The sequence below is a fragment of the Fusarium redolens genome, assembly GCF_020744475.1.
Source record: "Fusarium redolens strain MPI-CAGE-AT-0023 chromosome Unknown BKA55scaffold_2, whole genome shotgun sequence".
NCBI lineage: Eukaryota > Fungi > Ascomycota > Sordariomycetes > Hypocreales > Nectriaceae > Fusarium > Fusarium redolens.
Window position 1 is genome coordinate 99,879 of NW_025763665.1, and position 26,779 is coordinate 126,657.

At 49.2% G+C, this 26,779-nt stretch overlaps 7 protein-coding genes across 7 annotated transcripts; 5 read left to right on the forward strand and 2 right to left on the reverse strand.

Annotated features, from left to right (window-relative positions):
* Nucleotides 1-317: 317 nt before the first annotated feature.
* Nucleotides 318-2,150, reverse strand: BKA55DRAFT_553053 (eukaryotic rRNA processing protein EBP2-domain-containing protein). The gene is made up of 3 exons (XM_046191494.1): nucleotides 1,747-2,150; nucleotides 998-1,697; nucleotides 318-939 (listed from the first exon to the last, which is right to left on the reverse strand). The coding sequence occupies exons 1-3, from the start codon at nucleotides 1,972-1,974 to the stop codon at nucleotides 623-625; spliced, it is 1,245 nt and encodes a 414-aa protein (XP_046054520.1). The 5' UTR covers nucleotides 1,975-2,150; the 3' UTR covers nucleotides 318-622.
* A 339-nt stretch (nucleotides 2,151-2,489) lies between these two features.
* BKA55DRAFT_501140 (uncharacterized protein) lies at nucleotides 2,490-3,868 on the reverse strand (the record flags this gene model as incomplete). The annotated part of the gene is made up of 3 exons (XM_046186798.1): nucleotides 2,490-3,402; nucleotides 3,451-3,553; nucleotides 3,805-3,868. The coding sequence occupies 3 exons, from the start codon at nucleotides 3,866-3,868 to the stop codon at nucleotides 2,490-2,492; spliced, it is 1,080 nt and encodes a 359-aa protein (XP_046054521.1).
* Nucleotides 3,869-4,420: 552 nt separating this feature from the next.
* On the forward strand, nucleotides 4,421-5,025 carry BKA55DRAFT_533509 (cyanate lyase C-terminal domain-containing protein; the record flags this gene model as incomplete). Its single annotated transcript, XM_046189479.1, has 3 exons — nucleotides 4,421-4,453; nucleotides 4,512-4,951; nucleotides 5,004-5,025. 3 exons carry the CDS (start codon nucleotides 4,421-4,423, stop codon nucleotides 5,023-5,025), a joined length of 495 nt encoding a protein of 164 aa, XP_046054522.1.
* Nucleotides 5,026-5,729: 704 nt separating this feature from the next.
* Nucleotides 5,730-8,005, forward strand: BKA55DRAFT_683987 (uncharacterized protein; the record flags this gene model as incomplete). The annotated part of the gene is made up of 3 exons (XM_046198574.1): nucleotides 5,730-5,905; nucleotides 6,978-7,100; nucleotides 7,150-8,005. The coding sequence occupies 3 exons, from the start codon at nucleotides 5,730-5,732 to the stop codon at nucleotides 8,003-8,005; spliced, it is 1,155 nt and encodes a 384-aa protein (XP_046054523.1).
* Nucleotides 8,006-10,627: 2,622 nt separating this feature from the next.
* BKA55DRAFT_533512 (sterol-sensing domain of SREBP cleavage-activation-domain-containing protein) lies at nucleotides 10,628-13,890 on the forward strand (the record flags this gene model as incomplete). The annotated part of the gene is made up of 2 exons (XM_046189480.1): nucleotides 10,628-12,899; nucleotides 12,956-13,890. 2 exons carry the CDS (start codon nucleotides 10,628-10,630, stop codon nucleotides 13,888-13,890), a joined length of 3,207 nt encoding a protein of 1,068 aa, XP_046054524.1.
* A 3,555-nt stretch (nucleotides 13,891-17,445) lies between these two features.
* BKA55DRAFT_533513 (14-3-3 domain-containing protein) lies at nucleotides 17,446-18,366 on the forward strand (the record flags this gene model as incomplete). The annotated part of the gene is made up of 1 exon (XM_046189481.1): nucleotides 17,446-18,366. One exon carries the CDS (start codon nucleotides 17,446-17,448, stop codon nucleotides 18,364-18,366), a length of 921 nt encoding a protein of 306 aa, XP_046054525.1.
* Nucleotides 18,367-22,208: 3,842 nt separating this feature from the next.
* Nucleotides 22,209-23,248, forward strand: BKA55DRAFT_149255 (uncharacterized protein). Its single transcript, XM_046184937.1, has 2 exons — nucleotides 22,209-22,586; nucleotides 22,637-23,248. Exons 1-2 carry the CDS (start codon nucleotides 22,366-22,368, stop codon nucleotides 23,040-23,042), a joined length of 627 nt encoding a protein of 208 aa, XP_046054526.1. The 5' UTR covers nucleotides 22,209-22,365; the 3' UTR covers nucleotides 23,043-23,248.
* The last annotated feature ends 3,531 nt before the right edge of the window (nucleotides 23,249-26,779 follow it).

A 26,779-nucleotide genomic window follows, 5' to 3' on the forward strand; every position in this document is an offset into this window, starting at 1 on the left:
TGACTGCTGGGGGCTCTCGGATGGCACCACTTTCGAGGGCATGGACATCTGGATATGACTTGACGACGGAGAACGACGGAGGAGGCGATGGTGATTCGCAAAAAGACGACACGGGCAGAGTCGGCTGCAAAATTGATTCAGTGGATACTGATTTGCATGTTCAACAGGGTTGGATGTGCAGCCTGCTTGGTGATTGAGGCCATAAAAGGGCATCATCTTGGAGGCTATCGGGACTGCTCAGACTTGATATGCAGTCGAAATCAGAATCTGCTATATATTCCTTTGGGTATAGATGAAATGACCAAAAATTCAAAATACCTGAGTCCTGAAGTGATTGACTGACGTGTATTAATCCGACAAGTGTCTAGCTAGACCTTGGGTGAAGATTTTGTAGGCACTTGAGATTAAGTTTTTCAGATCAATCACATTGTGCATGTATGAATAGTATTGTGACAGAAAATATGAATATTCACCAAATGGTTTCGATTTACATGCAAGAGGACCCTAAACGCCAGCCCTTGTACTTCATCTCTAGCCTTTCTTTTCAACAGCAATGCATCACGCAAGCCAATCCCCCACTCAATCTCACCAACGATTATCAACACAATGCCTCTCCCCCTCTTTACCGAGAGCCCATGGCCTTCCGTCTCGCCTTGCCAGGCCGGGACTTGGAAACTCTGCTGCCAGCCTTCATCTTCTTGGGGTCGAAGCCACTGAGATCGCCAGAGCTCATGGCATCGCCAGACTTGGCGTGGCGCTTCTTGCCACCGAAGCCGTACTTCTCGTTCTTCTTGGCTCGCTTGTGGTTGGCTCCAGCACCAACTTGGCCGCGACCGGCGCCTGCGCGAGGGTTGTGGCCCTTCATCTCCTTCTCGACACCGACGTCGAAAATGTCGGCTTCCTTGGTGTCGAGACCCGCACCACCAGTTTCTGAGCGCTCTAAGAATGTTTGTTAGTAAAGAGTCACGTAGAGGTGGTAAGTGGCGGGAATGCTTACTTCGCTTGAGGTTCTTGATCTTCTCAAGAGTCTCACGCTTGGCCTTGTGTCGCTCCTGGAGCTTAGCAACCTGGACTTGCTTTCCGAACTTCTTGAGGTCGCGCAACTTGCGAGCCTCCTGGGCAGCCTTCTTGTTAGATGCCTCCTCCACAAGCTTAGCCTTGACCTTCTCCATATGAGCATCCTCCTTGATCATCTCGGCGAAGTAATCCTTGGGACGAGAGAAGGGGACATTTTCTTGTCGCAGAAGCTTCCGAGCAGAGCGAGCGGCCTCGAGACTCTGGCTGTAGAAGGCGAGCTCGCGCTGCAGATCGTCTGACACGTCGGGGATGGACTCGGCGGTCAAGTCTGTTGAGATGATGGATTGGTGGGTGGCGAAAGGGACGGACTTGTCTGTAGGGACGGCGATGCGGTTCAGCGCGGCGAGGAGAGCGGTTGTGTTGTTGATGGTGAGGCGCTGGTGGGGGATGATGTCTTCCTTGTCCTCTTCGTCAAGGTCCTCGAGATCAGACATGGGAATATCCTCTTCATCCTCCTCTTCCTCATCGTCGTCCTCTTGGGCCGCAGCCTTCTTCTCAGCTGCCAGCTTTGCGATTTCGCTCTTCTTGAGTGTATCTCTCTTTGGCTTGCGAACAATCTTTTCCTCGAGTTCGATTGAAGAATCTGAGTCGTCGCTGTCGTCGATGCCGTTCAAATCGTACTGGCCACTGTTAGTCAAATTCTAGAGCGCAAGATAATTCAGAACAAACCTGAGCCTCTTCCTCTTCCTCATCATCCTCCTCGTCCTCGTCCTCATCATCATCTTCAAAATCAGCCTCAATCTCAATTGTCTTCTTCTTCTCGTCTTCCTTGTCTGCCCCGCGAGCAGCAGCGTTGCGCTTCTCAGCCTCCTTCTGCTTTTTGAGGAGCTTGAGCTTCTTGAAATCTGTGCCCTTCTCAGCGGCGAGGGCCATCTTTAGTTTGCTTTTTGTGACCATTTTTACGTATGTTTATGTCGATGCGACTTTGTCGTGTTTGGTAGTCGGCGCAAAGCTTCTGGGCAAATGTTACTGGGTGCTAATAGGAAAAATCTCCAAATTCTGCCGCGGGACTGTCTTCACCGCCTTGACTTTTTTTTAGTGGAGACTTTCCTTTCAGCAGTTGCCAATGAATGCTATCCACTCACTCAATCGCAGGATGACGACCAAAACTTCAGATCTGGATCAGGCAAGGTCTAAAAAATATGTGGTAACTAGTTTAAGGGTGTTCCAAGTTTATGCTATTATTTGAACTTATGTAAGCCTTTGGTTCGCTTGGTATCGTACTGCCGTCTTTGGTTTCTGGCCTCTCCTAGACAAGCTTGGGGGGGTAATAGAAGAAATGGCCGGTTTAAAATGTTAAAATACTCATATAAAATTAGATAAAAACCAAGTCTATTCTTTCTTCTGGTACTTATATTCTTCTAAATTTCATGTCAGACCGACTCTTACTTCTGTTACTTCGGGGACAAGCTTCACTCATTCAAGCGTCTCCTCTCAGCGAAAGTTCGTTTTGCTCCCAGCAAATCATCTGCATTGAGGACATCGACACCCTCATCAAGCAATAGCTCCTCAAGTTGTCTCCGAACGTTCAATGGCAGAGTTGGAATGCCCCAATATCGAACCTTGAGACCCCGTCTATGGGCTTGAGAGATCTGACAGCGTATTTTCTCCAGCTGCTTTGCCTTAAGACCTTTCTTACGAACCTTCCCAATAGTCTTTTTAAACGAGGTGCTGGCATAGTATGAGTTGGTGTTGTTGTATGAACCTTGTTCCAGTTTTTTGAGCGGTGCATCAAAGAAGACGTCGCGTGAAGGGTTGTCCTCGTTCACCATGCGAAACTTTGTCTCACCAGTTCCCACGACTGTGATGGGTCTTGACACAAACTTGCCATCACTGACACGGCTCAACCATCCCTTTCGACGAAGCGGTTCCAGCTTCTCCAGTAACAGTGGCCATGATTTATCAGGATTCGACTTCAAGTCCACCAGCAACACCACAGTCTGATCGGGTTCGCGGTCATATACACCTCGAGGCAGAAGCCTTGGATCTCTGTCTTGATTCTGAGTCTGAAGCAATTCCACTAGAGGTCGAATGTACATCGACGTCAGTGTCCTTTCAGTTGATAGTTCGGACTTAGCATGGCCGACTATGAGTTCATCCTGGACCTTCCAAACATCTACTTCGATGCCAATGCAGCCAGTCGCAATGGCTGAGGTAAAAGGCTCGGCCCTCCAATAATCGTTATGTGAGTGGCATGGTATAGGAATTGTGTTATCAGGCCCTGGGTCACGTCTGATGTGAAGACTGTCTGCTTGTGCTTCAGATATATAAGGCCAGATCATGGATGTGGTGGCAAGGATACCAGCGACCATCAGGGCTATTGAACTATTCGCAGTCAGAAGCAGAGAATGCATAGTAGAACTCAAGGTTCACCTAATAGCGGCTACTATCATACCAAAGGCAAAGATACAGGGGTTTGTCTTGGCCTCCAGGCGAGGCACTCCCCTTTTGGAGGCCATTCTTGTTGCTTTCTGCCCTTGGGGTGATGAGTATATTGCCCGTTGCAGTGGTTTCTTGTGGTTGTTGCATAGATGATGATCGAGTTGAGAGGTTGACGATTGAGACAGAACTACAGGCCTGCTATGCACTAGGGAAACATCTTCTTTGTGCTCACTATGGATTAAAGCCGCTTGATGAGTTGATTCTTAAGGTTTAAGGAAGTTGTCTTGTGATCTGTTGAGGCCCTAACATTAAGGTTACTATGTAGGTTTGTTGTGTTAAACATACTATTATTGTGTTGTCTTGACTGTGTGCCCGTCATACAATAGGTTGTGTGCTGTGAGATGGGCATGGTAATTGAAATCACGGCTGAAGGTGGCTTCGGGACGTCGAGATGGCGAGGCTATGATGATGTCAGCAAGAGTCATTAGAAGTCAGGTCGGATAACGAGCAAAGTAGGCAGGTATGTATGTATGAAAGGTTAGCATGAATCTATAGATGTTTTGGCACGCCATTTATGAGAGAGAAAGTAGTCCTCATTTACAACGATATTCTGTCCTTCGCCTTCCGGCCTCAAGTCTGTTACCCTCTAAGGCCGCTATACTAATAAGTTCTCACGGCAATGAACATCCGTATCTAATCATTCTTATGATCCGCCCAAAAACATACATATTAGGTAGGTTTCCGAGTCTCCGGAATATCACCGAATGCACTCTTGATATTACCTAGTGCAACCCATTGACAGACGCGTCATGGAGATCGATAACCCCGCAAGTTGTATCAGGAATGGAAACATCTCCGCCATGACTTGACCTTGACCTGATAGCTTTCTTCGATATATTGTCACTGAACCTCTCTTCTTACAACAATCAACAACCATATCACATTCATCTCTACAGTCACAATGGCCAACGAAGGACGCATCGCCACTCTGGATGTAAGATAACTCAACCGTGACACAACTCTAAAACGAAATCATGCTTATTGAACAACAGTCAACCATCGCCGATAGGCTTCCTGCCTATTCCAGGACTCTCTTTGACGGAAAGGCCGCCAAGGATCTGAGCTTTGAGGCAATTGCAAAGCACCTAGGCCGTAGCGAAGTTGCAGTTGCAGCATTGTTCTACGGACAGGCCACCGCCTCACCTGAGGACGTTGAGAAACTATCAGAGATCCTGGACCTCCCAAAGGAGACGTTGGCTGCCCAACTAACGGGCTTCCCTAACCGTGGTCAGGCTGGACCTATGCCTCCTACTGAGCCTCTCATCTATCGACTGTACGAGATTGTTCAGAACTATGGATATGCTTACAAGGCTATTCTTAACGAGAAGTTCGGAGATGGTATCATGAGCGCTATTTGCTTCTCAACTACCGTGGATAAGGAGGTGGATGAGGCAGGCTCACCATGGGTCGTTATCACATTAAAGGGCAAATGGTAAGCCACAAGCTATTCTTAGTATTGAAATCATACTGACTAACATGTACAGGCTTCCTTTCAGTCGTTTCTAAGTATTGTTCTTATTTAAAATTGGGTTGACTAGCCGCGGCATGGCCATGATGCATGCTGTGCCACTTCCGAGAATGACCACTCAGATATCAATTGCTGCAATTGGGTCTCGGGGAGAGTTGTAAAGGCTCACCCAGTCAATAATATCATATGATTCCAGTAATTTGGCAGGGGGAAAGTGGCGATGTAGCAAGGAACAATATGAAGCGAGAGAACAATATTAAGCACTTTACAAAGGAACACCAATGTTCAAAATCCGTGCTTTCGCTATCGTTGCACCACATGATACTACAATTGAATCAGATTTCAGTTAATGGAGACAGTTTGAAAGCCTTTCCATGTATAATTCGAACCAGGGGTAAGTCCGAAGGCCGGTGACAGTTTGGTGGCTGGACTAGCGGCGGATATCCTTTTGTCTGGCAGCAACACCATCTCGAGAACAATATTAAGCATTTTTGCACGGATCACAGGCTTCACGACCAACATTGTAACTCCTCACGAACATCGCTTTTCTCCCCATTATGTTAGATAATCTTACCACGACAAGTCTGCCAAATTCGAGTATAAAGATCAGGTCGTCTTCCCTCGAATCTCATTCTCATCAACGCACAACAATCACTCACTTACACACACAATCACTCTTTTCACCATTCTCATCACAGAACACTCTCCGACTTTTCTAAGTCTTTCAACCCCAACTTTCAAAATGCCTTCCACCAAGAACACCACCGCCCAGACCCCCGGCTACCCTCTCAGCTGCAGCGTCATGGCCAAGCCCACCAAGGACAACCAGACTCCCGGCTACCCCCTGAGCTGCAGCGTCATGAAGAAGCCAGCTGCCAACGGTCAAACCCCCGGCTACCCCCTCAGCTGCACTGTCATGTAAATGGCTTCAACTCACGGCTTCAACTCCACTGGGCTCTTGAGAGCGACTTGACAACTCGACAAATGCAACACCAGTACTTGGCTGAGCATTCGCTCTCAGATTACAATTGGAGGAAGATGGAGATGATACGGCAAAGAGAGGATCCAATTGGCTTGATTAATATTTTGTTTACCTGGCTTTGAGTGACGGGACGCCGACATTTGGACGCCATTTTTATACCGGGCTGGCCGGTTTCATCAGTCGCGAGGTGGAATCTGGACGCCCATAAGGAGGAGGATGGGGACGTTTTACTACTTTCTTGAATACAAGCCTCTGAATTTATTTTTGAGTCTCTTCGCTAAGTGGATGTGATTTGAATGTCATAAATCGTACAAGACATTTCATTCTCAATGTGAAGTTGACACTACGAGACTCATGGACTGTTTCACGATCTCAATATACAAGACTGAGATGACTCAGTAACTGAAATCTTATTGAATTATCCGTGAGAACGGACAGGGTATCCCTAGAGATACCATAACCAATGTCATGTCGAACTACCCAGGTCTTCACTTACACCCACTTCACTTAGACTCTTGTCTACTTGACGCGAGAGTCAGTTACTCAAGAAAAATAAACTCAGTAATATAATACAGATAATTCTAGAAAGATCAACGAAGCCTAAGATTCCGGGTATCGTCTAATTGTTCAAATTTGACAAATAACATCATAACTTCAAACCCATTGTTTGATAACCCAACCTGGAAGTTCCCTAAGGTGGATCACACTTAAAGATCAACGATGGAGAGATAACTTGGCCTGCCAAGCGAGAGGAAAAGATCATTTTGAAACTCATAGATTGAAACAAATTATTCGACTAGATTTTGATTCAAGGCAGAAACTGTATGATATGCCGAGTCTTAAATATCAAGATTATTACATTCTTTGGCGTGGTGTACCTACGCTTAGATTCTGAACACCACAGCGGTTTGGGGGCGCAAAACCACTTATCGATAAGAGAATTTTTGGCAACCTTGGCAACCTTTCATCTTCAAGTTTGTCTTCAACTTTAATCGTATCACGATTCAGCGCTACCACTACAGAAACCCCATTCTTCAAATCAGAAACAGCCTTCGTTCGGCCCAGAGATATATCAGGAAATCCCAACATGCCTCACAAGCACAAAAGAAAGAGGGGAGATGACGAAGCAGAGTACGTCAATCTTTACTCTCGATTGCACAGGCGCATCTGACTTTTCTAGCTTCAACCTCCCCCCCACCCAAAAAGCACGACCTTTACAAGTAGGAAAGAAGACCGCGACACCAGCAAAGGGGGGAAAGGATACAAAAGACACAAAAGATGTTGCCCCAAAAGCGAAAAAGGGCAAGAAGGCTCGCAAAGAGAACGATGCACCTCGAGCTTTTAGACGACTCATGTCTGTCGCACAAGGCAAGAAAGTGAGATCTGGACTCGACGATGGCGGAGATACGAAAACCGCAAAACAAAAAGCAGAGGAGCTCAAGATCCGTCCAGGCGAAGATCTAAGGGCGTTTGCTCAACGAGTCGATGCCTCACTGCCAGTCTCAGGCCTTACCAAAAAGACGACCATCAAGGATGGCAAAGATGAGCAGGGATTCAAGGTCTACCGCACTCGAAAGGAGAGAAACATGCACAAACTTTACGCCCAATGGAGAGAAGAGGAGCGAAAGATCCAGGAGCAAAAGGAGGAAGAAGCAGACGAAGCAATCGGACTAGAACTTGACGAAGATCCTACCGGTGCTGCAGCAATTGCACGAGCAACACTCAATGAAGCAACAGGCAAGCGAGCACGACGGAAGGGTGGAAAGGTCGACGATCCTTGGGAGGAGTTGAAGAAGAAGAGAGCGGAAGCCAAGATTGCTGTGCACGACCAGGCGCAAGCACCGCCTGAGCTGAACAAGAACATGACAAAACAGATCAAGATCAAGGATGCTACTGCTGATGTTGGAAATATCCCCAAGGCTGCGGGCAGTCTGAAGAGAAGAGAGGAGTTGCAGGAGGCTAGGGCGGATGTTTTGGAGGCGTATAGAAAGATTCGGGAACATGAACAGGCCAAGTTGTTGAGGGCAGGCCTCTAATACCCTGCTTGAGCGAGTTTGTGTTTAAGGAATTTAGAATTGCAATACCAGCAAGAGTGTTTCCATGCTGCACCTCGCATCTTATTTCCATTGTATTGGGGGTAGTCTCTGTTCGGCGTTCACTGGCTTGGTAGTAGTGTAGCCATAAGACACATAGTGTACGTATTCCCCAGAAGGCTCAACCTCATATCTCAGCAGCTTCAAATCAAGGTTCAAAACTCACCAATTTGACGGTGACGATGACCAGCACAATTGTCTCGTGAGGTCATCGGGCAGGGCAGAGTCAACCCCTCTCATGGTAGAGGTTGGTCGGAGGATATGTTCCACTGGTGTTTCTTGTCTCTCTATCACATGGGCCGACCCCAATGAGGGGGGCATTGAGCTTAGACAGAGGGGTTACTGAGCTGAAAGAGTAGATGCCATGTCTTATGCGGGACAAATCAGTTTGATAGAAGTTCATATCAATCCCCCTTGCACAAACCATGGCTGAATGAAGTGAAACCTCTGGGATGGAAACCACATGGCGATAACATGGCTCAAAGAAAGGCATGAAGGCGTTAAATGATATACCAGCTCACGGCAACGGTGGAGGTGGAGTTGAGTTGGAGCTGTGGGCCGAACTAAAGTGAGTCAATGACATTGAAAAAGTTGAAGTTGCTTTTGTGAGTTTCCCAATAAGATATTGCTCAGGCGGGAAGCAAGGACATGGGTATGAAGTGGTTGCCAGAACAGGGCGATTGGGTGGTATCAAGTGAAATTCCTTACTTTAAGGGGTAGCTTTGGCAGTTTAGAGGCTTGAGATGTGATTGATTATTTGATGACTCAATGCTTACCCGCATCTTCCATGTCATTTCATTTCACTTTGACGCCTAAATTGCTCTTGTGCAACCAGCCAAGTATCACAGGCCGAAGCCGAAGTGGAGGAGCGCTTTAGAACGGGAAGTAGATCCAGAATGGGACACTTGATGGATCTGACGTAAGCCTTTCAGGGGGGCTCGCTGCAAGGCTCAGGTCCAGGGCCTTGGTTCCTGGGTTTATTTGGCTTGTTTTTTCCCCCCTTTTGTTGTGTTGGTTCTTGGGCACAGAAGAGGAACAGCAGATTTGGGTACATTTCCGTCATACCCATCGGCAATTTGTTTCAGTTGTGTTTCTCCCACGTTGTCCGCCTATACCCAAGGTACTCACCTCAGTGAATCAGGGTCTATCTTCTAAAATGCATCAACCAAAGACATATATTTGCAATGGAAGGTACAGTACACGGGCCTCTTGCTGCCGCGTCGATACTGCAGATACCAATGGAAAGAAACAGCAAGACCCAACCCTTAGCGTCTTGTCGATCTCCCTTCCACTTGCCGTTCGTGGTTTACTTCAGTTCTGAGCCTCTAGACTAAGGCGGTTACATCTCATCTCCAACTTGTCGGGATATTCCATTTCCAATTGAGGCCATGGTCTCGGTTTCTTCATTCCTTCGACTTTTAGGTTCCTCTCTCGGTTTCTCCTTCTCAGGAACACATCCAATCCCCACCCAGAACTCGATCTCAGCTTGACCTGAATACGGGAAGGCACGCTCATCTATTTTGACTTTATGGCTTTTAGGTCGGCTTCGGAGATCGACCCAGGGCAGTAGCTTGGTAGTCTAGCATCGCGCCTTGGTGTCATCGCCTCTATCTATCCCGTCTTAGTTTCAACCTAAGTTTTAGCTACGTTGGGTTTCCCACTTCTCATAGCGTACCCAGCTACCTACGTACATCAGTTGTTCTTGCGTCCTTCATCAACATCACCTCCTCGATCACAAACTCAATCTTTGTAGGAGCAACACCCCTGAGAATCCTCTCTACAACACCTTGTCGCAAACACTCAGACCATCGAATCTCGATACTACCTTACCATTGTACGAGCCACGATCTACCTAAAAAGCCACACCTGGTCCTTGTCCTCCCAAGTTCGGCTCCCAAGCATCTTCAAAGTCTCGTGACTTGATCTGCCCTGAACCTGGCATGACCCGACAATAAAGGCGCTTGTGGAATTCGGAAATCGCTAGCTAACACGAGCCTCAACGCGCCCTGGTCTGGTTGCTACCGCGGGTCCTGGCTTCACTTTCGCTCTGTTGAGCAACGACTGGCCTTTGGTCCTTTCAGGCGGCGCTGCCCGCCTTGGTGAATCGAACCACCATTGCTCGACTCGAATTTATCAACAGACATTTTGGTCCATGTCACGCCAGCTGTTATCCACGACATTTCGAAGCTTAAGCTCTCGCTCTTGCTTCATCTCAGCCCCCGACCATCTTGCCTCTTTTCTCTCGCTCTCACACTCAGTTATTCGCACATGGGATAATAGGCGGCTCCAGTTTCATCTGCCGTCCTCATGATCTGGTACTTCCTGTACCCACTCCGAGGGTCAGTCTTATTTGCCCCGATCCCTACCGTGCTTCCGTCCCCCTCTCCGTCTCCGTTCCCCGCTCCGTCCTCCGTCCTCCGTCTTCAGCTCACATCCTTTTGCAGAACAACGGAAGCTCCGGTTCTCGCGCCAACTCATCCTATACGCCGCGCCCTTCATAGATATGGATCATACGCCGCCAGCCATGTTGTCGCAACTCTCCTCGTTTCGGTCGTCGTGGCCACCATGCTAACTTATCCCATCCCTTACCTCTTCACTAGTGACTACGTCAACGGCGCTTCTAATCTCCCTCACCATGCTTGGACTGTCGCTCAACCACTACACTACGGTGCCAGCATTCGCCCCGATGTCATGATGCGCTCGATCTGGGTTCATGGCAGTTATATGCAGGCACTGGAACAAGATTTGCTCGTATCTGCCTTGGAACTGCAAAATGAGTTACTTGGAAGCACTGAGAATTTTCGCCCAATCCGCGCTCAACATGTTCCCCGTTCTTTGCCAGAACCGGGAGCCGATCTCTCGACAACTCAACGCGATGCTTTTCATGCTATCAATGGCTTGAATAACCAATCTTGGTTCTTCCACTCACCACTTCAATATTGGGATTGTATCCAAGAGAACATATTGGTCGACCCTGATATCCTGGCAACCGTCAATGACAAAAAGACCCAGTCTACATCAGTCAATGTCACGCTCAGACACTCCATCGTTTTTAGTGGAAAACGATTCGAGGAACGTCGTCTCGTTGCTGCAGATGCTCTCGTCATCACCCTTATCTATCTACGAGACTCACCCGTCGGTCAACAGTGGGAACGAAAAGCCGCCTTGTTACCGGACAAGGCTGCGAATAAATGGGATATCTACCCGTCTGACGGTCGGTCAACCTCGAGCCAGCTTTATGAGTTTCAGTTTCGCCCTATATCTCGCCAAGATACGGCTATCCTGGCAGTCGCGTATGCCTTAACATCAATCTACTTCCTTATGAGCTTATCAAAACTGAGGGCTTTCAAGTCCAAGTTTGGCCTCATCGTCACAGTCGTATCTCAGATCGCTTTCTCCGTCATATCAAGCTTCACCGTGTGCGCCATCTTCAGGCTTGACCTATCACGCATCCCAAGGGCAGCTTACCCGCTTGTAGTTCTCTCTATGAGTCTCGAAAACATTTTCAGGCTTATCAATGCCGTCATTCTCACCCCTGCTGAAGACTCGACAAGCAGCCGTATCGGCAACGCATTTGGAGAAACTGCCCATACAGCTATTACTAGCTCACTGCAGAACGTCTTTCTTCTGTTGATGCTTTCACGCTGGGTATCCCCTGGTGTTTCGGCTTTCTGCTTATTTGCCGCTGTCGCGATTGTGTTCGACCTTTTTTACCTTTCCACTTTCTTCTTGTCCGTTCTCAGCGTTGATGTCCGGCGTACCGAGCTTAGTGATGCGCTTGCCAAAGCTTCAATGCGTCATAATCGTAGGGGCTCTGATTTTAAGCCTCGTGGAACGTGGGAACTTGCTCTTCAAGGCAAAGCGACTTTGTCGACTCGCATAGCAGGCACTATCATCATGCTTGGTTTCGTTCTCATCGCTCAATGGCATTTTTTTGAGGAAGGCACTGTCTTCAACTTCTTTTCACGCCTTTATCGAGGGTATGGCGCCCTGGAAAACAGTGGCTCGTCCCAGAATCCTCTGGACTCCATACACCAGGCACGCAGTCCAAAGTCCTGGCTTCGCCTACAGGATCACGAAACGGCTCAAGAAATCATCAGTATCATCAAGCCCACAGCACACAGCTACGTTGCCAGGGTTTTCGAGCCGGTTGTTTTCGTCATGAAAGGTTCGGATCGTATGCCTCATCTTAAGGAACCGACTCTACTACCGGCACTTTATGACTTTATCAACCATCAACTCACCCGATTTGTTGTTATACTTCTCGTCGTTATTGCGAGCGTCCGACTGCTTACAACGTTTCTCCTGTGGGAAGACGAAAGTGACGATGATGATCGCCATTTGGATACGGATCCCACACTGGACGTCAGGTCGTTTACCGGAGGACACAGACTCGATGTTGTAATGCTTGCAGCCGCGGCTGATGGCCATGTCGTGTCGGTCGGCTTGGATCGCACAATACAAGTTTGGGATGCCCGGCACGACATATTCCCCTACACCATCGCTAATGGCAGTCACTCGGACGATGCCCCTTTTCCTGTGCTTGCCATGACTATCGATGACAACTCTAAGTGGTTGGCCATATTATCACCCACTAAGATAGCTTTATGGAACATCAAGGACAAAGTCTGGGGGCCTCCGCTTTCCGTCAATCTTCAAGGCCAGAAATCCGAGGCCTTCTTTTTCGGCTCGTCCGACACGAAAAGCGATATTCCTAGACTGGTCCTCGTACGCAGAAACGGCACACTTACCGAATTCGTGCCGGACGCAGGTGAAGGGGCAGACTACGGCATCTGCCGAAGTCCACTTACTTGCGTTAGACCTCTGATCGGGAAGGGTAAGTGTTATTCTTCGCAGAGACTTGGTTGATGTGCTAATCCGATGGTTGAACAGGGAGCAAGCAGGCAGCGCCATTAATTGCCATTATCACCGCATCTAGAAGAGGCTGTGTTCATGCAGCGACAAGAGAGACACTTTCATGGAATTCCCGAAGTGTTCATCTAGAGGGTATTGAACAAGATGGGGTTCATCAAGTTGTGCCCCTCTCGTCATTGGGACTCTTCTTGATTGCAGGAGCCAGCCGCGTTCATCTCGTGAATATGGAAGACTACAATCTTGTCCATACGTTTTCAACGGAAATAATGGCGCAGCGCTCCCTTCAAAGCGCTTTCTTCAGCCGCCCCTCCTCACAGTCAGGACTCGATGGCCTTGCATGGTTTACCTTGTGCTATACTGGAGCTGAATCAGGGGATTGTATCGTGCAAACCTTTGTCCCTCCTGGAGAGCATGACATGATTTATTATCAAAGCTCTGCGACCCCGGAAACTCAAGGCTGGTGTGCGTGGGAATCGGTTAAGGAAACGAAAAGACATATAGAGAACCCTGGCTCATGGAGTATTCTGTCTGACGGCTGTGTTGTCGGCGTACGGCAAAAGCCGAACCGAGTTCTCGATGTCGAAAGCAACGGACGGCGCAAAACAGATGGGCTTCGACACCGATCTCCACGCAAAGAACCAGGACGGGATTTGTTTGGACGTTGGGAGATTTGGACCGCGCCACAGAGTGGCCAGTTAAGAACTGACGAGACACGACCGCTGTTTCAAGACAACGAAAGAGCTGGGCACTTGATCGTGACAGACATTGGTCCTATGGTTCGAGTCGGTCAGCGATCAGTCGCATTTAGCTTCGGCAACGTAGTGAAACTGGTCACAGTTGGAGGGCACGAGCGGTTTGAGAACAGTCTGACGGATAAGAGCTTGGAACATTTGAACATTGGAAGCAGGCGTCGAAAGCCTGGCGCGCTGGTGCGGCCTAGAGCTTGGACTTAGGGTTACTGGCGAGGATTAGAGCTTTCTTGTCTCGGAATATTGGGTGTTTGGCAGTCAAGGCGACTTGATAGGGGTTTTAGGCGCACACGTCTGGATTGGAGCAGGGAGGCGCAAACGGAATCATTTTCTGTAGCTGGGATTATTCGATTGGAGTCAGGAGAATGTACACGAACAGGCTGGCGCAGATACCATAAATGGTTGGAAACGGTTTCAATATTTAAGATGGAATAGGGACTATGGCAACATGCGTTTACATTGTTCAATGTTCAATTGCTGTATATGCCTGCTTGAATTCTTGATTGGGGCTCGCGAGTCTAAGGTGGACGAGATTAAATGGTATACGGCAGTAAACACCTCGAGCCATAGGACATGTCACCTCAGAAGCCCGGTTAGAAAACTCACCGCTGCTCTCATGCGTCTGCCTTGCTGAAGTTTCGGAGCTGAGCGAGGAGCAGAGGCAAAACATGACGTGAAGTGGGATGCTGTCAAAAACCGAGAGGCTGGGATGCTCGCAGCTGAATATGGGGCTCATAACTGTGTAAGTCTGTATCGTCAGGGCAAGGTCCGTGAGTGAACAGAATTAGCCTAGTCGAGGCGGCGAGTAATTGGCTTCTGCATAAGCTACGTGTTCAAGAGGGCGGTCGCATAAAAAGAGACCACCCGTGATGTCGAACGGATCATGATTGAGTGGAAGATACGAGATGGTGGGAGTTGTAATTCGGGTGGCTGGGTAGTGCAGGGTATATGACGATTGGTTGAAGAGACGTGGATCACATTTAAAGGTCAATGTCTTGAAATGGGAACAACTGGATGAGTATGGTTAAAGACAAGTGCCAAGTTGACCCCAATAAGAAAAGAATGAGGGCAGAAGCAGTTGTAGTTAGGCATAGCTCATGAGTTGTTAATTGGGCGGTATCTCTACAGTACTACTACACTTATGCTGCATTGAAGCCTGACAGAGAAATGATAAAGACAATATCAAGGTCAAGCAAGTCTTACAGATATGGGCCGTATTACCTCATACTGCGTAAAGCCAACGGCTAACGGCTCTCCCATCGTCATGCATGAATTTACTGGTCATCAGGCTTGAGCCACATACAGACTCTGATGCTGAAGTATTCTAGTCTCAGACGGTGGTTGTTAGTTTGCGGGTCAGGTCTCGGGATAATCCCCGTCCATGTGTCAGTGTCTTTGCAGGTATTAATCAACACTTTCTATTGTTCTTGTACTTGTGTATCTCACTAGATTTAAACTGAACGATCAAGCATGTTCCTAGTCCGGGCTGGCCGTTGAGATCCGATTGTAACTGCACAGTCCAACGGGGAGCAGAGTAACATGTGCGCAGGTGGAGGTGCTCAAAAAGCCAAGACTGACTTTGAAGCTTCTCATGTGAAAGTAACCCACCTCTACTACCCAAGGATGGCTATAACGCTTGTAAATGAGACCAATATGAAAGACAGACTTGCAGTGGAAACGCCCAGTTAGGAAATAAAACTCAAAATCGAGACCAATGTCGAGAACAAGCCACGAGAAGGGAAGGGAGAACATCTACCCAAGACTCTTTCCTTTTTATGCCCAAAATTGTCTCTGTTCATGGGTTGGGAAAGAACATGCGTGCGTCGGACGTGAATCTCATTTCCACCTGACGCTCGCTGTTGCTCTGTATTTACTTTTTACTTTCAAACTTTTCTTCTTCCTTACATTACATTACTTTGCCGATATCCCAGCCTCCTTATACCTATATGCAATCGGTCCCGCCGCCTCTTCGCACTTTTACCTATTTCGAATATTTTAACGTTACCTACCTGCCCGTTGGGTCCGTGTTTGTTTTTTCTTTCACTTTTACCAAGACTAAGGTTCAGTTGGTCTTTGCGAAACGTACCGCGTCGTGCCGCGTCGATTTTACCTAACCCCCGTGTGCTGCGCTGCGCTGTGTTGTGTTGTGTGGCGCGTGTGACTTTTGAACTCTTCTTTCTAGTCTCATCTTACAATTCGAATCTTCAATTTCTCAAATTGTGTCACATCAAAGTCGATCGAGGTGTATCTGGCAACTTTGCACAGAAGTCAAAGATCCATTTAACGACGTCAATCTGGAACGACAAATATAGCACCCACTATATCGCTTGTTCGATCGACTTGGCGAGAGCAAGTTTTGTTTACGCCGTCAACCGACTCAACTACTTGTCGAAATCGGGGCAATTGCATTGATATCACTACTAAACAATATAACTTACCGGAACTCGAAATCAGACTCGAACGGAACCTCGAGACTATCAAAAACTGTCCTAACACCTGTCAGTCATCTCTCATCATCTTCAAACAAGCGTCCGATCAGACTAGACAGGCTCTGGAACCCTTCTACCCTTGTCGATACTCTCCACGCTCAGTGGTGCACTATTGATAGCGGTGCCTTTTGGGGTTCAGGGTCCCCTGGTCTACCCTGTCCGTCCATCTCACAGACCTGGCTTTGAACAGAGACCCCCGTCAGCAACCCACTGACCGTCTTGCTAGGACTGCCTGCTACCCGCTCTGCTCACCGCCTGCCCTAGTCATTCGCTGAACCTGGACTCCTGGAGGCGCCTCGGCTTGTCCTTGCTGGTCACTCTCACTCCCGTCTTCAACACCGCGCGCGCGAGTGGTTGGCCGTATAACTTCCTTCAAACGAGCCTGCCAACCTGTCGTTCGTTCTTCCGCCATGCTATTCGGTGCCGCTAATTCTGCGTTTGTTTCCTGCTGCTAGTCTCTCGTTTGTTATCGAACTTTTCATTGTAGTCCCGTGGCCTTGGTCCTCAATCGCAATCTCGCGTTTTGCTCACCTGCGTCTTATTCGTCGTCATTGTACGTCGAAGCATCCGCAGTTGATCACCACCGGTATGCGCCTTCGTGTACAGTTCGACCCTCAACTCGGATTAAGCCAATTGGTTTCAGGAAGCTTCCTTGGTCGATACTGCACCCTTTAAGCGTCATCTGTCACTCGTTCTTCTCCTGACGCTGTCGTTCTGCATCTTCAAATCTCATCTAATCACTACTACAATCCGAGTCAAATCACCAATACGCATCGGACCCAATCACAGCTTGCCAGCTGTCTTGCGCGCCTTCAACTTGGCTCGCTGTCCCCGTAGAGTCGCCCCTCTACAGACCAAGTAATAGGCTCTGCCTTGCGGTTCCTGGTTTGCTCTGGCTGCCTCTCATCCGGGCTGCATCGTGCGAGCTGCTGCAACGACCTGCGCGCACTTCGCGTCGTTCCCGCTGTGCGTTTTGCTGCAGCTGTGGAGCTCGTTAACGGTTAGTTCAGCCAACCTCCTTCTCCTTGCCTCCGTATTCTCATATTTCCCTGCTTCTCTTTCGTCGCATGTCCTGCTCTCGTCTATGACGCCTGACACCCGTGCTTTGATTCATATGCGAGGCTATTCCCTCCACCCTCGTCGCCCCTCCCCTCTATCGCCCTAGTCGATATATCTAAACTAAAGCAAAGTCCCTAGTCTCAGTCGTGGACCCTTCTACGCCTAGCCCACCTACACCCAAGTTTTACCTTGAAAGTATCAGCTGAGCTGTATGGCGTCCTCTGAAGTCGACCAGAAGTTTCTCGGCAAGCTTGCCAAAGCTGTCGAGAATGACAATCCTCTCCTGGCCAGCATGCTCTTCAAGATTCTAGGCTTGTCTCTCAACCTTGCCGAACAGCTTGTTGCTGCAAAGAAGCAGCGCCGACCTGACTATGAGCCATCACCCAACGCGATACGGCGCGTCTTGCGTATCATATGGCTCTCTCGAGAGGGCAAGGTAATGCTTGAGCAGTATGTCATACCAATGGTTGGTAACTACGTCGAACTCAAGGTCCTCGCCTACAAGCTTCGTGCGTCTTTCTCACACATTTTTGCTCTCTTCGGCAACACGCCCTCGGTCTCAAACCTGGGAAGACAAACACCAGATGTCACAGCTGTATTGACACCGCGCCTGGATAAGGGAAAGGGACGCGCTGCCGACATGGAAGTTGACTCTAGGCCCTCCTCTGTTCAACCAACTCACCCCCTCGAAGGAGGACCCGTGTTGCCTCCTCCAGGGTTTGAAGATCAAAACTTTACGTTATCGCCCAACTTTCTCATCCCGGCCAAAGACTACCTTCCTGAAGCGAAACAGCATTTTCAAGAGGCTATCCAGCTTGCCGACTCAATGCTCTGGGGCTCTCACTCCCTTCGTCTCTCAGTCAAGACTGAATATGCTGCCTTCTTATACGAATGTGTTCACGATGCTGAAGGAAGCCGGAAAGTTGCCAAGGACACTATCGCGGAAGTATACGAGGCCACGGAGGGAATGGACGACGACATGTTTGGCGATGCTTGCGAGCTGGTTACGGTCCTGGGCAAGATGATGAAACGTGGTCTCGGCACCAGTGGTACTCTACGTAAAGCTCCAGCAGTGAACCAAAATCCCATACCAATAGCTACCCCCCCTCCTGGAATGGAGAACCCTATTTGAAGAGGACACGACGAGTTCCTCACAAAATTTGTATTGTACCTACCACAGGCCACAACGCTCGTACTGACTCGAGAAAATTGTGGAAGCTTCAGGAGCGGCTCCGAAGTAACTTGGGCGACACCGACTGAGATGAGCAAAAATACGGCTTGGGTCTAAGCCGCCTCACGTTAAAGGGGGCCCGAGTTGACTCACGCTGAACGGCCCGTTCCGCAACACCACATCAAATCACATTCCTGTGGGCATCTCAGACATCGACACGAACAGCGCATTTTTGCATTAGGCCATTACAGCACCAGCTTGCTGATAAATCAGCAGGGCACTCTCATTGTGATTCTGGCACGAGGATTGGAACAGACATCACCTTGGTACAGGTGTTGTCAAAGTCTTCTGGTACTATACCTGCCAATCGACTGGTTTAAAGTTGACTTTCACCCGTCACAGCCCAGCGTACACTATCCTCAGCGCGCATTTGGTCTTGTTTCACTTCTGTCCTGTTATTTGATACCCATAACTATTTGTATCCTTGTGTGCATTTGCATTGGGTTATTGCCCTATCTATTTATCATATGATATTGTACAAAATTTTAGCTTGTACGGTGATGCTTTAGTTCTGCATTCAACCGAGGTTAGGAAAATAGAGAAAGGAGTTCGATGTTAAGCCAAGGTGTCGGTTGCATTTTCTGGCGCACTTGATAGATGATGTATCACTCAGGTAGCAAGCATGTTACTTCTTAAAAACAACCACCTAGGACATTTGCCCCCAGCTTGTTTATGTTTTCTGTTCTTCTCTAATTCGCAGCTTTTCTATGATTGACCGAGTCTCAGATTTGTCCCCGTCTAAGTTACCAAAACGTAACTTGAGCCATCATCATGGTATCTACCGAATTATTCATTTTACTCCCCGAACGCCAAAAACACAACAATAACGAAACAAGACCTCAATCGTCTTGACCGGGCATATCCGTCTCTATTTGTAGAGACTCGCAACAGTCGAAGGTCACTCTGTGATGGATTCCGTCAGAAAGACTCACGCAACACACCTATCGTGACATGATGTTGTCTGATGTGGGTGAAGTGAATCACTCATCCGAGTCGTCCGAATCCTCAGTGTCATCGGAGTCGCCTGACTCACCAGAATCATCAGAATCACCAGAGCCATCAGAGTCCCCAGAGCCCTCAGGGGCATCCGACTTGTCACGTTCCTGGTTCGCAATCCAGTCCTCGACCTTGGTCATGCGTCTCTCAAGGTCGCGAGCCTTGGAACGCTCCGTCTTCTCGGCCTCAGCGCGCTCGCATCTGGCCTTCAGGGATTCAAGAGGAACCATTCGTCCGGTGACATTGTAGAAATTGGCTTGCATTTCAAGCCAGCGAGATCGCTTATACTTGCTGTCAATGGTAGCAAGGAGTGCGCAGTCTCGTTTGCCCAAGTAGGCATCGGGCTGCGGGTGGATGTAAGGAGGGTACATGGCCCCGTAGATGTGTTCTTGGAGATACTTCATCTGTTCTCGCTTCTCGGGGTCGCCATAACGGAAGATGGAGGAATCGTCGGAGCTCTCATCCTTGGCTTCATCAGCGGATGAAAGACCCTTCTCAGTTGTCTTGGCCTTGGCGCGAGCCTTAGCCGCCTGGTTCTCTTTGGCAACCTTGTCGTTGCGAACACCCTTGTGCCATTTGTTGTTGACAGTGGACTTGGTAGCCTTGGTCTGGGGCATGTCATCCGAGCTGGTGTCATCATCCTGGGACTCGTCGTCCTCGTCCTCGTCCTCGTCCTCGGACTCTTCGTCATCATCTTCCTCTTCGGACTCTTCATCGTCTTCATCGGACTCTTCTTCCTCGTCCTCGTCTTCGTTGTCTTGGTCCTCAGTGTCGCCGTCGTCAGTGGTGGCGTCAATAGAGTCATCCTCGGTGGTGTTGCCATTCTCAGCGTCTGCGGCACGCCCAGGGCTCTTTAACTGACTCTGGAGTACCTTCCAGCGAGCTCGGACATCGTCCTTGGTCTTGCAGAGAGAGCCGGAGATGAAGGCCCAAGTCTCGCCGGCCTCCTTCATGCTGCGAAGGCGGCAGTCCTCAGAAAGGGACCAGTTGGGGTCCTTGAGACAGGCAACGGATGAAAGGACCGACGTATCAGCGTCAGTGGAAGCATCATCATCAGTCTGAGCAGACGATTCGTTCTCGGACTCGGTCTGGACCGCCTTGTCCTTTCCCTTTCCCTTAGTAGTCTTCTTGCCCGCGACGGAGGTCTTGGAGCTGTCCGTGATGTTGCCTTCTGTGTCGGTGACCACGCCGTTTTCTTCATCACTGACAGTGGCAATTGTCACGCGGCGGCCTTGAGCCTTGGGTTTGGGCTTACAACAGGCCTTGTTGCAATTCTTGCCGAGCTGCTTGTCGCAGAACATGGCAGGGCTGTTGGGAGACGGGCCCGCCCGAGAGGACGATGCTTGATTGACAGCAGGGGGTCGGGGCACGCAATCTTCCGGCAACTCAACGAAGCCAGGGACAGCAGAGTTGTGGTTATAGAGGACCTCCTTGAGCCCTTCGTAGAGACGATCATAATACTCTGGCATCCGATTGTAGTCGGCTGCAGTGGGCTTCTTACGCTGCGACATGATGTGAATGCCCTGATATCAGGGGTGGGACTGAATATGCGTAAGAGTATGCTAGGATGGCGATGATGTTGACACTCTACCACGAATTAGCATTTGATGCTCACCAGTCTTGTTAAAGTCTGCACATACCTCAAGATGAGAAGCGAGGGGCGAATAGTGTCGAAGCCGAATAAAGAAGCAGGGTTCAAGTGTGTTGAGCAAAGGACCAACCACGACTGCGCGTTGATGCTACTACTATCACCACGAGTCAGTATCATGTGCTTATAAGTCTCGATCGAACCTTAACATACAGTGAGGCTAGAAGTGAAGTTGATATGTGTTGCAGGGCAGAGTCAAGAAGTAGTGCTTGAGTGTTGCGAAACGACGGGTCTGCTACGACGATACTGATGTCTGCCAGTCTCTGACAGGCCTGTACATGCCTCGAGATGAGTAGAGAGCGATGTGTTGCCTCGGGAGGAAGAGTCAAGAAAGGAGCGTGATGCAGCAAGGGGTCCAGCACCAGGCTGCGTGATGATAGCAAGGAAAGGAAAAGCGACGGAAGGGAAGAAAGCAAGATACTATCTTCCCTTTGCAAGATGTGTTCTTTGTAGATGCAATATTGCTTCGAAGGGAATGTTGAGGAAGAGAGAAACACTGAGGGTCTGTGATGAGGAGTAAAGGTTGAAGGAAAAAACAAGCACCTCCGCTTTCGAAATAGGAGATGAAATGATTTCTAAGCTGCGCTCGAGGTGCAGAAACAATGTACGGTTTGTTTGCCAGTGCCAGAGCTGCACTGCTCGATTAGTTTATTGCCCGTCTGGGGCTTAGGGGGGGCTTGCTTCACTGGGCACGGGGACCATAAGGCGAGATTAGAACGAGCAATGGCATATATTCTCCGGGCACTTTATTTCTATTGGAAATTGAGAACGCGGAGTGTACAATGGGGGACCAGAATCCCCTTGGTTGTGCTGCTTTTTGCATCTGTGGACGAACATTGTCACTGACGCATGGAACAATAACCCACAGCAGTTGTCCCACTGAACAACTAGAACTAACTACCTACCTATACACGTTGCACTACCCTAGAGCAACTGCCTAAATCTGAAAGGAAAGCAAAAACTTATTGTCAAATCGTTTATTGTTGTTCCCATATCAATGTGACCATGGGCCTCGGAGATAGTCCAACGGAGCACAGCACCCACGCACACTAGATCCAATAGGACACCTGCCAATGCTGCTGACTCATCTCACAACACCATTCGAGACTTATCATCTAAGTTAGATCACACACGGTTCAAAGATATCCAAACGTTCTCAACACTCATTCTTTTATGTCCACTAATAGCTCATTGTGTCCAGGACAGCGTCCGAGTAGACAATTAGACAGTGTTAGACTATCAACAACGACCTCACAATGACCGACCATCTCCCTCCGCTCCCCGCCGAGTACGCCCGAGGCCTCGAGCTCATCGACGCTGCTCATGCCCAAGATTCAAGGACAGTCGAAGCCCCTGATGGAACTACGATCCCATTCGAGCTCAACTACGCTCAAAAGATGACCAAGTGGCTCGCCCGCCGCTGCCCTGACGCCAGCCCCGTTCTCCAACTCGCCTGTCGAGCACAGCACTTCCGAAGGTAAGGACCGGGAGCTCCAACCAAGCCCCAAAGCTTACAAACTTGCACAGATGGGAGATCCCTCGAAGCAGCTACCCAATGACTCGTCCTGGCTACTTGACTTGGAGAGCAAAGCTCAAGGCTCAAGCCGCCGCTCAAGTTGCTGAGCTCCTCGCTTCCCCAGAGATTCAACCCCCCATCCCCGAGGCAGATCGCGCTCGAGTGGCTGCGCTGATCCGTAAGGAGAACCTCAAGGCAGATGAAGAGACACAGGTTCTTGAGGACACAGCATGCCTGGTCTTCCTCGACGACCAATTCGATGACTTTGAGAAGAAGTCGGATCTCGACGAGGCAAAGATGATAGGCATCCTTCAGAAGACATGGGGCAAGATGGGAGAAAGGGGGCGGGAGCTAGCTCTCGAGATGAACCACAGCGATCGAGCCAAGGAGCTGATAGGAAAGGCACTTGCTGGCTGAAAGAGTACATTAAAGTAAAGTAAAGTACAGTACATTACACACACTACAGGACGTTTCGAACGTGCGCCTTGGCAGTTCACTCACTCGAGTTTGCCGAGACAAGACTTACGTACTAGCATACTCAGGACAGGCAGGATATCCAATTCGAGGTGTGACAGGCATGCCAAGGACCCTAGGAGAACCTGCAGTACTGTATACTCGGGAGAATCCCAGTGACTCGCGTCGCGATCCTGCACGAACGAGATCAAGCACACGAGCGGCGTAGAGACTTGCCAAGGTCCACTAGATCCACGACGTACAGTACAATTCCTAGAATATCATATGCCACTCTCCTTGCATTGCATTGGTCCAAGGGGGAGCCGAGCCTCACATTGGTTCCGGAGTGTATTGTAAAGCCAAGATAGTCGAATCGATGACACTGAGAACCCCCAAGATGTTGTCTCACAAAGTCCGACCAAACAAGGAGTACAGCCAGTATTTTTTTGTATTGTATTGTATGGATCATCAGGGTTGTGACGAGACTGAGCATGCAAGCCATGCAAGCCTTGCACTTGACATGTCCGTAATATTTCGGCCCCGGGGACCCATTACCGATCCGAGACATTGCGACGGCAGTAGATCATTTCAACAGGGGCAGCAGATCTTGGTAAGAAACGGGTGTTTGTGTCACCCCAAGAGCTACCCCTGTTGTGGCGTTGCTGCGACGGAAGCCAAGGAACCGTCATGTTTGCCAGCTACTCTTGATTCATCGTTTCGTCTCTTTTCTTTTCGAGGGACGCACCAGACACGACACGATAGGAGGATCCCTGTGGCTGTCCGTCGCCCGCCAGCCTTACGACTATATGTTTCCTCTGACCATCATTTCATGGCTCGTGTGACATGACATTTGATCTATCAAATCGACTTATGCTTTTGGTCGGTAGCACAAGAGATCCGGTGTGTCCTCGATCACGCACGTCCAAGGCTGCCGCAAAGATCTTCCTCCCTTTCATCGTGTTCCCGACCTACTGGAACCTCACACGCCTCATGTTTCCTCTTCTCTCTTTCGTGTCTCGCTAGCCAGCTTTGGCCCGGGACACCCAGCATCCGTAGGCAGGGCAAGTCTGTGTGGAAGACAATTGACGATTGAGGCTCTCGGCCCTCGGCCTCTTACATGGTGGCTTCGAGAAAAATATATGTGACTATCAAGGCCGTTTGCTCTGTAATCTACAATGATGTCAGGTGCAGGAGCATGCTGCGTTGAGAGGTTAATTTGTTCGACCCCAAGAATCCTCTTTATGTGTATGATTGGTTCCACTTCGAAATTGCAGTATGTGTGTGTAAGAGAGTGGCGCATATTTCGTCCTCGACGTAGAGCTGCGCTGCACATTCGACCATGAAGTTGTTACACTGTGATATGACTTGCCGCTTGGTTAGATTTTGTGACAGGTTGTTATCCATCAACACACTGAAGTCACGAGTCTCTCACATTTTCCTCACTCGTTTCTCTCCAAATTGTCAGATCATCGGACCCTCCAAGGCAAGGGAGGTTGTCAAACCCTTTTGTCGGTAGCTTGACAAAAGATATCCGATTGCCACTCCGAATTAGGCATGTCGTCTTAATGGCTCGCCAAAGAGCTACAATGTGCTGTAACCCTACAGCTTTTCAGCCGGTTCTAGACACGAACCGTTCAAGCAATCGTTATCAGGATAATTCTAGTAATTTTGTGGACCACCATGCGTGGCCCAAGCCTGCCTCGATATGAATGATATGATGGCGTTTGACCCATGAAAAGCGTTTTTAAAGTTATATCGCTTACACAACTGAAGTCGTGCTACCCTCGCCGGACCGACTTGATCTGATATAGTTGTCTTGGGGCTCCTGGACCACGACAAACTTGTCATTGCTTTTTTGATCCAAGACCGAAACAGTACAGGCCGCAGCTGAAAACTGCATCACCAATTCTCCACTTTGTTGATAGGGGTTGTTCAAAGGAATGGTAACCGAACCACCAGAGCAGAGTTGCAGATCTAATCTTGAACTCTCTGAGATTGTTGGGTGTTGCCAATTTCAATCACTTTGCATACCTGGACCTGCCAGGGTTTCATAGCCAATCAGAAGAGGTAGAGGCACACATCGCTTGCATATTCTTCAGCTATAACCAGGTGGCCAAGCTCTGCCATCGTTGTTATTCCGCTAGGTCGGGAATCACTTCGAGGCTTAGAACTTGCACCCCTCTGTCTTCAGTCTATGGTTGGAACCGAGCTTGGGCAAGTTGAGCAGTCATATAGAAGAGCTGCTGTATCAAAAGGGGTTGTCTTGGAATCGTTAGCATTACTGGTTACTTCGCATGTCCAGTCAGCAGGAATACAATCGACTAATGCCAAGCGCAGCATGTAGCCTCATCCTCGTGGGGTCTGTAGCTGTAGTTAAGGGAGCTGAGCCAGACCCACAAAGAATTCTTTATCAAACCCGTAGCAATTGGAAAGTATGCGACGTCTGTTGTCCGCATATCATCTAACAATGTCGTGATCCCAGGAGCTATCACAGCGTTGCACTTTGTTGGTCGACTGTTCATCTGCATCGCTACAATGCCAGGCCCGGCACGAGTCATGCCGAGTAAGAGTGTTGGCATCCACTGCATGCCATATGTGGGGTTCTTTGTGTCTTTCCATGGGCCGGGCCCTGGGCCTCTATGAAGGGTGCCATCGCCTTGTTTGCTTTTCATGACCTTTGGTGGAGTGCATGCTGCTGTCACTCAAATGTCTGTGTTGTCACCATCTACCTGTGACATTGGTGGACTTTGGTCTTCTGGGTAGGTATTTGCTGTAGATGAGAAGTGATGGCCGATGGTACAGTTCGATAGTGCAGTAACGGTGGCCGAGATGCTGGCCCGAGCCGTCTGGACCCTCATTAAAACTATCGATATTGTTCTCGTCGAGTCAACCAACACCGGGCGGGTGGTTCCCAGATTGAGGCAACCCGGTGGCTGTAGCTGTCATTAGTTCGTTCATGAGAGAATCGGCAGCTAAGAACCGTAGAACTGGGTCGTGAGGTCCGCGCCCCTATCAATCTGGAAAGACATTAAAAGATGTGAGAATTGACCAACCAAATTGCTGGAATCAGAAATAGACCCCTGTTGGGCCTCAGCTCTGATCCTGGAACAAGAGGGAACGATGCATTAGCGGACAAGCCTCTTTCCAGGCCCCCGTTAAATGTCTTGGACTTGAGGAGGTCTCGTGGGCCAACCATGACCTTTGTTGAGTAATATAAAAATACCCTTGAAGATCATTCACGCTCTTGATCTGCACCGGGGGTGGAGACAGTATAGAGGGAGAGACCGGGGCTTCAGATAGAGGCACGGCCGAAGATATTCGTATACGGCAGAGAATAAACTCTTGTAAGCTTGGGTGATTGAACTCAAGTCGGTGATACCTAGCGCAGTTGGCGAGCTGAAATATGTATCGCGGACCAGTGAACGGACTAAAGAACTTAGTTGGATACCCAAGCGCGTTTGACGGGAACGCCGTCAGGTCCGTCTAGCCGTCCAAGGAACAGCAACCCAGGTATGGATGGTTACTGCAGGCCACGGACGATGACACGCAGTTAACAAGAACAGGGGCGTGAACAGCGAGACACAGGTTTGCAAGGGACTTGCACCACACCTGCGCTATCGTGAGTGGGTGTTGGTCTCCCGTGCACGGGAGTCGATCGACCGGGAGTGAGTACCTGGAACTTGGTGAGGGCTGCGGCAGCC